Source organism: Melospiza georgiana, chromosome 2 (genome assembly GCF_028018845.1).
Source record: "Melospiza georgiana isolate bMelGeo1 chromosome 2, bMelGeo1.pri, whole genome shotgun sequence".
Lineage (NCBI taxonomy): Eukaryota > Metazoa > Chordata > Aves > Passeriformes > Passerellidae > Melospiza > Melospiza georgiana.
In genome coordinates, this window is record NC_080431.1 from 55780791 (window position 1) to 55791079 (window position 10289).

Genomic DNA, 10289 nt, shown 5'->3' on the forward strand with positions numbered 1-10289 from the left:
GTATACATAATGTCCTTTTCAGAGCTCTGCTTCCTGGTATTGTAGAAACATATATAGGGCCAGGAAGATAGCTGCAGGAGTACTTGTATTCCAGATGAGAATGAGCTACCAGGTTGGAAAGGCCTGCTTTCCAAGTGCTTTTCATGAATGCAGTTGTTGATCCTCCCTGGGGGGTGGGGGGTTGAGGTGGCAGTGGAAATAACAAGTAGAGCACTAACTACTCTAAACTCATTATTGCTTAGGAAGTTGCAAGATTTTTGGACACCAAACATCCAGGCCACTATAAAGTCTATAATCTCTGCAGTAAGTATGTTTAGCTGCTGACTATATTTGAGATAAAATTTAATGTATAAGTGAAAAGTATGAAACCAGAAGCTAAGCATGCATGGCCTTAGCCAAGTTACCTCTGGTTTTTTTCATTCTAATGTCTGTTAACACTACTGTATTTTAGTACATGCTCAGACCAGCCCTTTTGTGTTACAAACTACTTTCTTTGTTACAATCCTTCTCCCTTCCTGGCATAACTTCAGATCTTTCCCTATAGGTGAACAAGGCTACGACCCCAAGTACTTTCACTACAGGGTGGAAAGGATCTTCATTGATGACCACAATGTCCCAGCACTACAGTGAGTCTTGTAAGAAATACATACCTTGTAAGAGTTTTATGTAGGCATTTGCCTTGATCCACTAACTTTGCTCTTATTTAGGGACATGCTGAAATTCACTGCCAGTGTCCGTGAATGGATGAGTCAGGATGAGAAGAATGTTATAGCAATTCACTGTAAAGGGGGCAAAGGTAGGATTTCTCATGTGCAATCTGTGTATGCTACAAATCATGCTTCTTTGTTATTGTAGCTTCTTTGATTAAAGTATGGCCTTAAACCATACTATGAGATGGGTTTACAATATAATTTGACAAATACTGCAGACACTGTGATGACTAGCATGACTACAATACTCTGTTTAGTATTAAACAACCTCATTTTTAGGTAGTCTAAATTGGTTCTTAGTCTAAGCTGTTAATATGTCTCCTAATGTTCTAAGTGTTCTTCAAGAACTTTTTGGTGTTCTGGCAGCTGTTACAGCAGTCCCCCACGAGAGCCTGGGGATAGGGAGACTACAGAAATTGCTACTATTAAAAGTGTTAGGCTGGTGCTTTGGCTTCTGGTAGCCAGTCACCCATGCTGAATATTGTGCACTGTAACGTGGCTCAAACTATCCATTATTTAGGTTGGAAAAAGGCATTTAAGATCAAGTCCAACTATTAATCCAGTACTACCAGATGTACCACTAAACTCTATCTCTCAGTGCCACATCTGCACTTCTCCAGGAACACCTCTGGGAGTGATGATTTGGCCACTTTTCAGGGCAGCCTGTTCCAGTGCTTGATGACCCTGTTGGAGAAGAAATTTTCTTAATATCCAATCTAAATCTTCTCTGGGACAACCTGAGGCCATTTCCTCTCCTCCTATCACTTGTTACTTGATGGAAGAGACCAGCCCCACTTCACTATGACCTTTACAGTGAAAAGGTTTCCTCTGAGCCTCCTTTTCTCTATGCTAAACACTCTCAGCTCTCTCGGCTGCTTCTTGAAGTCTTGTGCTCCAGACCCTTCCCCAGCTCTGTTGCCCTTCTCTGGACACACTCAATGTCTTTCTTGCTGTGAGGGGCCCAAAACTTAATGCAGGATTCAAGGTACACCCTCTCCAGTGGCAAGCATAGGGGGACCATCACTGCCTTGGTCCCGCTGGCCAGAATATTGCTGATACAGCCCAGGATGCCATTGGCTTTCCTGGCCACCTGGGCACACTCGGATTCATGCTCAGCTGCTGTCAACCATCGCCCCTCAAGTCTTTTTCCAGTGGGCTTCTTGTCGGCCAATATTCCCTGAGCCTGTAGCACTCTGTGGGGTTGTTGTGACCCAAGTGCAGGTCCCAGCCCTTCTCTTTATTGAACCTCATACAGTTGGCCTTGGTCCATTGATCCAGCCTGTCCCTGCCTTCCAGCAGATGAACACTCCCACTCAACTTGGTGCCTTCTTCAAACTGACTGAGGGTGCACTCAGTTCCCTTGCCCAGATTGTTGGTAAAGACATTAAACAGAACTGGCCTCCATCCTGTGCCCTGGGATCACCACTAGTGACCAGCTGCCACCTGGATGTACCTGCATCAACCTCATTTCTCTGGGCCTGGCCTCCAGACAGGCCAGTGAAGAGTGCACCTGTCCAAGCCATGGGCAGCCAATTTCTCCAGGACAATGCTCTGGGAAATGGTGTCAAAGGCTTTACTAAAGCCCAAATAGACAACAGCCACAGCATTTCCCTCATCCATTAGGTGGGTCACCATCTCATAGAAGGAGTTCATGTTGATCAAGCTGGATCTGCCCTTCATAAATCCATGTTGGCTGGGCCTGATCCTTGGTTATGCTGTGTTGTGTGATACCACTCAAGATGGTCTGCTCCATAACATTACCTCTCTAGAATGTTCCAGGTACTGCTGGATCTTAAATCAAGATACACATGATAGTAGGTGATAGAGTACAATGAAGTTTTATGGAAACAAGAATAGTGAAAGCTACCAAACATATGAGCTAACCTGCAGGTGCTACCTGAACCAACAGTGGTGTGGGAGCTATTGAAATGCATAAATATCTGCAAGTAAACCAAGTTTCCCTGCACATATCTGCCACACCTTTAGCCACCTGCTGTTACTAGTGCAGCAAATACTTGGCTTAAAGTAGGTGATTACTTAACATTAAATAGTTGCCCCCAGGTGGAGCTCTGTCTTAAAAGGTTTTGCAAAACTGAATGTTGAAATTACCTGCAGGTCAAAACCAGCTTGAAGAACAAGTGTGGGGAGGGCGACTTCACCTCTGAGATTTTTAAATAAAGAACCAAAACTATATTGGCATCTTCATGCTAGCAGACTTGATGGCTTCTTAGTAGGGGTGCAGGGAAAACAGTTGGGGCAGAGAAACAACTCTTGACACTTACAGCATTACACTTACAACTATAAACACTTTAAAGTTTCAGTTTATAGCCTCATTTAGTAGAGCTTGACTATTTCCTGCTGGAGTATGCAGATACTGACCAGCTGCCTAAGTGTCTCTAGTAATGAAAATGTGGGGACAAGGAACAAGTTGATACCATAAACAATACTACACACTGTGGTATCTTGTCTTTAACTCATTCTTCTCAGAAGTACTTGACTACTTGTTTGTCACTTATAACTCTTGAAATAGATAACAGGAGATGACTTCACAAAAATAATCCCAAATACCTTTGAACTGCTCTAATTTAACTTGCATTGTATGTCTAATACAGGCAGGACTGGAACAATGGTCTGTACTTGGCTCATAGACAGTGACCAGTTTGAGAGTGCAAAGGTAAAAACTGCTGGGTTTTTTTTTTTATTTGTTTAGTATTCAAAATGTCCTCTTAGGATTTACTGAATTGGTGAAATACACTAATACCATGCAAAAATTCTATACTAGAAAAAGAATTCTCTGAAAAGTCTGGTTTTAAAAAAGTTCATGAAAGTCTTGCTACAGTGTAAATTCTGATGGAGATATTTGTGATCTGAAAGGAGTGAGAAAATAGCATTTAACAGGTCACCAGCTTGAAGGGGTTTTTTTTTGAGGAATAATGTGTCTAGGGTATTGAGCAACATCTTAAGCTGTAGGTGACTTCTGAGCAAACTCTCCCAAAGATAGTATCACTAGTTTTAAGTGGTTTTAAGAAATTTTTTTTCCCAGTCTCCCTCCAAGTAGTTTGAGGCATCAAGAATTGTCTTGTTTTGACAGCCAGCATTACAAAAGGAAGCTCTTCTAGGAAAAGGGAGAAAGATCAAGTCCCAGCCAGGACAGGTGCTGATGCTGCTTTAGTATCCCAGGTCTGATATATCAGCTGGAGGCTGGGGATGCAGAAGGCCCAGGACACTCAAGGTAGTCTGGGCAGACTGTATATCCATTTAATCACTTGTTTTCCTCTGAGTTTGCTTTGTGAAGATATGAACTAGTGTTCAGCTTGGTCTGCCACAGACCACTTGAGAAATATAAATGGTTCTAAAGCAATTGCTTGAAAGTTTTGTGTTGCTCTCCTTCACTCTTCCATGAATGACAGATTTATGTGTCTGACCTCCTAATTGGTACCTTCTTCTTGGAGTTAAAAGTCTCCTTTAGAAGGTACCAAAATAATGATTGCATATTTCCACTTGCATTCCTTTACTGGACTTTAGTAGTGTAGTTCCAGTTTAATATCTGCTTCTCAAGAAGGAGAATGGTGGTGGGATGGATAGTTTAACCCTTGAAATTATTATTCTGTGTAGGAAAGTTTGGACTACTTTGGGGAGAGGAGAACTGATAGAAGCACAAGTACCAAGTTTCAAGGTGTTGAAACACCCTCACAGGTAAGCTCATGCAGGTTCAGGGAAGTAGTCAAACCAATACTAACTTTGTGAGTGCTTATGCTGCCCTAACTCCTCTGCCTTGTTTCAGAGATACAGGTTCCTATTACCTGCTTAACTCCTGAACTTTCTGTACTCTTTCTTTGAGAGTTGGAATATGAACAGCTGATAGGGTTGCCCTGTTTGGTAGCTTTCACTGTCTTTCCCCTTCCCCTTATACCTTTCTCTGATCTGAAGTATAGTATCTAGGATAACAACAGAATTCTTGAGATTGGGCAAGCTTTCTGTCCAGCCCTGCTGTTCAAGCAGGGTGACCTGGACAATTGTGTCTGGTCAGGTCCAGAATATGTGCACAGATGCAGATTCCACAGCATGTCTGGGCACCCTCACAGGAGTGGGACTCTGTGAGGCGATTGGACTGCTAACAAGGATGCACAGAAGCTGTGATGGGCCTGGGATGGGGCCATGGCACTGATTTGGCTTGTGTGGAGAAATGCATCTTCTGCAGACTGCATTCACTGGGAAATACTACTCAAGTTTTTGCCTCAGGCCTCATTTTTCCACATCTTGATTTACTGTTCTGCGTGATGCAGAGTTGGGAAGTGAATATTGTGATGGGTACTTAAAATTGCTGGTACAAAATAGAAGTATAGCTGTCCTTCAATAAAATGAAAATTTCTAGTATGTTTAAACATTTGGCCTCGTAAGGCTACAGTATAAAATATCCTCACTTCTTGCTGAACTAAAAAGTACAGAATTCCTCTTAAAACATGAAATTTAAATGCTGTTTAAAAATGTAGATGTTGAATTTGTCTAGAAGATTGTTTCTGCAGGGAAAGGGAAGGAGAGTAATTGTCTTTCTTCTTAGCTTTGGACTTTGAAGAGCTAGAAACTTGGTGTAAAAGAAGCTATTTAAATCCTACTTCCACCTAGAATTAATCCATGGTGGGTACAGAAACTGCATAATGTGTCTGGGTTTTTTGCATTACAGAGTAGGTATGTTGGGTATTATGAGATCCTGAAAAACAAGTATAACTTGGAACTCCCACCAGAGAGACAACTCAAAATAAAAAACATCAAAATCCACACTATACATGGTAAGAACTCTTGTATTTGGGCATTGCTCTATCTGGTAATGGTTTCCCATTACAGGCAGCTGATAACTGTCTCTCTTGCTAACCCCATGATCGGAATGTAGACTTAGTGGGATTTGAGAATTTAAATGACACAGAACACAATGAAGAGTATTTTGTAGTCAGTTCCTCTGATGTCTGACCAAATGATGGCTTACATACAACCTGCCCTCTTTTGGAAGGGGAATAATTTTTTCAGTGAGACTAACTCCTGGTGTGGAACTGGATCCACTAATGTTTCTGTGCTTTAGATACATGCCTGCTACAGTGCATGTGTGCTGATAATCTTGATATAAGGCTGGAAGTTCATCACTCCTTGTTCCAGGGGTGTTCAAATTGCTGTTATTGTTCAGTAAATGGAACTAGATTTTACATTAGCCTGTTCCCCTAGTGGGAGGAACTTCAAAATGTAATTTTCAGCCACTGAATCCTTTTGCTTCCCTTTAGCCTTTGAATTCTCTAGAGTCTTGAGCCAGGCATTCTGGAAAGAATGCAGTTTTGAATGGGATTGCACTTGGTTTTCATGACTACTTATGTTTCCAGCTAATGTCTGTGCCTCTGGTATAATGCAACACTTTGTTCCTAGGAGTTGGGAAAGGCAATGGAACTGATATGAAGGTGCAGATAATAACAAGGAAGAGAATTGTACTACAATGTGTATGTGGCAATCAAAACAACTGCAGGGTGAGTACTATGATGACACACAAGTTGAGTCACAGAAACTAAAAGCTGATTTCTAGGTTATAAGGGTCTTAGTTTTGACCAATATTAAATTTCTACCTAGTCTAACTAAATGGATGATGTAAATTCCAAGAGGACCAAAAAAGCTAAACTTTGCCAAATCTTAGGAAATGTAGTGGTGAGATAGTGAAAGATTTCCCTGGGAGTCCTTTAAATGCAAATAGTTCACTCTGTCCTGAGCAGCTTAAGCTGCTGTCTGTTATTCTAGCACTGCTGTTGTATTTGTGTACCATGAATGAGTAGTTAGGTCTTGTCATGAATTGGTCCCTTGTCTTGCTGCAGAAACTTTCATAAAATAAATTCTTTATTCTGTTATCCAGCTTTTCTTTGATTCTGAAAGTGACACTGTAGTCATTGGCTTGGAAGACTGCCCTGTTCTAAGTGGTGATGTGAAAGTCAGATTTGAATGCAATTCTGTAAGTACACCAGTGTGAAGACCTTCAGTTGGGTATGGGGAGAGGCTGCAGTGCAAGCTGCAGTGGGTCCTGCCTGGCTGGGCAGCAGGGGCAGAATCTGTTCCTTCCCAGTGACTCCTGCTGTGTGTCACTGTGCAGTGAGGGGTGCAGCAAGTGCTGTAATATCAGCCTAGGCAAGCAGGGGAAGCACCTGGTGCTCAAACAGCAGTCCAACCAAGGCATTTTAGTTGGGTACCTGCTGCTCCTGACCATGGGAGTCTCACCTCATTGTATTAAATGACTTGGTACTGAAATAATTGCAGAGAAAATAGTGATCTGTGTATGATATGGGGCTCTTCAAGTGTACTGATTCTGACACTGTAGCTTTTTAAACCAAATTAGTGAAGAAAAGAGGGTACCCTTGCTCTACAAACCAAAGTTCTGTTGTGTAACACAGTCCTTAAACAAGATGTTTGTGTTTAGGCTCTTCCAAAAGGCTATGATGGCTGCCCATTCTTTTTCTGGTTCAACACTTCCTTTATTGAAAATAACAGGTAAGGATATTAGTGAATGCCTTCAGATCCTAACTTCTGGTGTCTTATAGAGCTGAAAGATCATAAACATAGTACTGAAAGCTGAGATAGTTCAGCCCTGATCAGCCAGCTAACTTTCATGTGAGTACTGGTCTTTGATCCTCAGCTGTAACTTGTGAGCTGGCAGTTGCTCATGCTGTGACAAATATTTTAAACATATGGGAGCTTTTTATCTTAACTTAAACCACTGGATTATTTCCTTGGTGTTTTCTAACCATTGTTAATGAATTTGAATTAAAAAATGTAATGCTAACTATTCAAATCTGCCATCCTCTATAGATAGTAGGTTGCCTGAGAAGCAGGAACTCAGTAGCTTAGCAGGGAGATATTAAGACCACAGTTAGAGGTACTGATGCTTGGAATCAAAAGAAAGGCCTTCTTATGGCTTCTCATGCTCTTGATAAAGTTAGAAATTACTGTGATTTTGCTTGCAGAGACTGGAACTCCTGGAGAAGCTCCAGCTGGTGAAAGTTGGGGCTTCTCTGCCTTGCTTTGGGAGTGATGTAGAAATGCAAAGACAAGAGAGCCTTATCTTTGGTCTGCCTTGCTTGACAGATTTAGGTAGAGGAACAGTGAACTTGGCATGGGAGATATAATTACTGTTTTCTCCATGAGTGGAATAGAAAGAAGACAGTTTTTACTTAACTGATCCTGTTAGAGCCTGAGGAGAGGTAGCCATGAGTCTCTTTGTAACACTCAGCCAGCAATGCACCTTGCAGTCTCAATGCAGACCAAATAAACCAAACCAGTGCCAGGAGAAATGTGTGCCAGCTGTCTGATGGCCCTGCAATGTTGCCATCTTGAGGGTTTTGCTGAAGAGCTTTGTTTCCTCCAGAACTATGGAGGATGCCCCACTAGGCTGAGTGTTGAATCAAATCCTTGCCTTTAGGAAGGTTGGTTATTAAATTCCTGGCACTTGCATCATATCATGAGGCCTTGAGCTGAATGCAGTAATAATTTCTCTCTGTCTTGCACTGTGGGGCTCTGGGAGGTGGTGGGGAGCCAATCCACAAACCCATCAGGTTGCCTTTGTTTCCTAGATAACTTCAGATGCAAAACACTGTGCAGGCATGGCTGATTTCTGTTTAAATTCAAGGTCTGGGGCTGGATTTAATAGTCTAGGGCTGACTAGAAGATTTTTCAGCTGGCTGAAAGAAAAAGCATGTCTTAGGCTGTAAGATATGCTACTGAATTTTGTCTTTCAGACTCTACCTTTCCAGGAATGAGCTGGATAACCCTCACAAGTCTAAAACATGGAAAATCTATAGTGAGACATTTGCTGTGGAGATGAACTTTATTGATGCATAAGGGAAATCTGAAAGAAGGAAAACATGTAAAATTCATCTCTTTCCTGGAGAATGTCTTGCTGTTTCAGTATAAAGTGAAGCAGTGTCGCTTGGATGTATCTACACAGAAACACACTAAGTACAACTTCTCAAATAAAGCTGCATGAAGTTCTGTTGCATGGGGCCAAAACACTCTGAAGAGTTACTTAATGTCAGTTGACTGTCACATCATGGGCTGTTGGATTCCTGGAGCTTAGATATCTCTGCATACAGCTAATTCTTGTTAGAGTAATCAAAAACAATTACTTGTCTTTAAGCATAAGCATTACCATGATGGTTGAAGGCCAGCAGTTTGCATGAGACTGGAAAAACCTGACATGATTCCCTCAGCATTGGGGTTTTCCACAAATCAGTAGAATATGGGAATTTTGAAGGAGAAATATTAATCTCCCTCTGTTGGATTGTTGCATCTTAAGCAGGAGCCTTGGTAGTGAACTGCTCTTCATCAGTAATCAGTGATGTAGTGCTTTGAGCAACACCTGGCCTGGGAGCTGCCTGTGGAGGCTGAAGACTGCACAGCTGCTTTTCTACTGCTGTACCTCCCCACAAAGGGCTGTAATGGCCACTTGCCCTAAGGCTTAAGACTGGCTCTCATAAGCTCCTGAGCATTCCAGCTGCCTGGGATCAGTTAGTGTGGTTGCCTTAATGCCTGCATATGAGGGGTTTGATCTGTGCACCTGCTCATTTGAGCAAATAGTGCAAATGGTCACTGGCTCCTCTTGAGTTGTACTAAGACCTGTAGTGCACAAACTTCCAGGATGCTTATTCTACTTCCAGCTATTTTCAGCAGTGCAGCTCTTCTGTGGAGACTGTATCTTCATTTGTGTGAAATGTGTTGAGGTGTTAGCTTCTTGGTTCTGCTGGTTCATTAGTCTTTTTGTTCCTGGGAACCAAAAAGTGGAAGGGAAATGACATAGCTTTCCAGTTAATGAAATGAGCAGAGGTCACATACCTCCCTGTGCTCACTTGAAGGTAGTTATATACTATGAAGGATATGATGTGTGGGCTCAACTTCTGCTACTGCTATGTATTACCTCAGTGTCCACATGAATGTGCCTATGGGCTAAAAAAGGATGCACTTCATTGCAGCTCCAAGCCAAGTTCATTTTGGCTTAGCTCAGGCAATTGGATATCTGTCCACTGTCTGAGGATGCCCTCTGATACAGTTGGCAGGGCACCTAAGGTGACCCATTTTCCTGCTTAGGGACTAAGCCAGTTTGCTCAGATAGCAGCGGCAGAGGCTGTAGCAGCAAGTCAGATTTTCCTAGTTGAAGCACATGCAGTTTTGAAGCACATGCAGTTAAGTAAAAACTAATGTGAAAGCAGCAATGAGGAACAAAATAGCTCAAAATACTATATTTCTCTTGAGAAATCCAGGCACCACTGCTCAGAAAAAGGTAACAATAGGCCCTGCCTCCCTGCTGCACTGACCTTCACAGGGTAGTGGATATTTGTCCCTTATATTTGTGGAATTTAGGTGACCTATGCTGGACTCCTAGCATTCTTCTGACAGAGAACCTTACAGCCTGTATCACGATAATCTAGCAACTTGAAATTTGAGGTGAACATTAATACAACAACTGACTTTGGTGCTAACAAAGCAACAGGCCAGGTGCTGAACTATGGGTTTCATTTTCCATAGATGTAAAATCAGCAGGTTTTTTACAGCACCTTACTC

At 42.1% G+C, this 10289-nt stretch overlaps 1 protein-coding gene across 2 annotated transcripts in view; it reads left to right on the top strand.

Annotated features, from left to right (window-relative positions):
* The window catches only part of LOC131096656 (phosphatidylinositol 3,4,5-trisphosphate 3-phosphatase TPTE2-like), a 35301-nt gene that overhangs the window by 10811 nt on the left and 14201 nt on the right, over positions 1 to 10289 (top strand). The window contains exons 10-19 of one of the 2 annotated variants that reach the window (XM_058045142.1): positions 243 to 303; positions 545 to 626; positions 708 to 796; positions 3323 to 3384; positions 4326 to 4406; positions 5395 to 5500; positions 6123 to 6220; positions 6598 to 6693; positions 7156 to 7226; positions 8471 to 10286. In XM_058045142.1, the coding sequence (XP_057901125.1) occupies positions 243 to 303; positions 545 to 626; positions 708 to 796; positions 3323 to 3384; positions 4326 to 4406; positions 5395 to 5500; positions 6123 to 6220; positions 6598 to 6693; positions 7156 to 7226; positions 8471 to 8573 (849 nt within the window). In that variant the 3' untranslated portion in view covers positions 8574 to 10286. Of the gene's footprint in view, positions 1 to 242; positions 304 to 544; positions 627 to 707; positions 797 to 3322; positions 3385 to 4325; positions 4407 to 5394; positions 5501 to 6122; positions 6221 to 6597; positions 6694 to 7155; positions 7227 to 8470; positions 10287 to 10289 lie in introns of those variants that run through there. The other variant, XM_058045143.1, reaches the window with a different exon arrangement.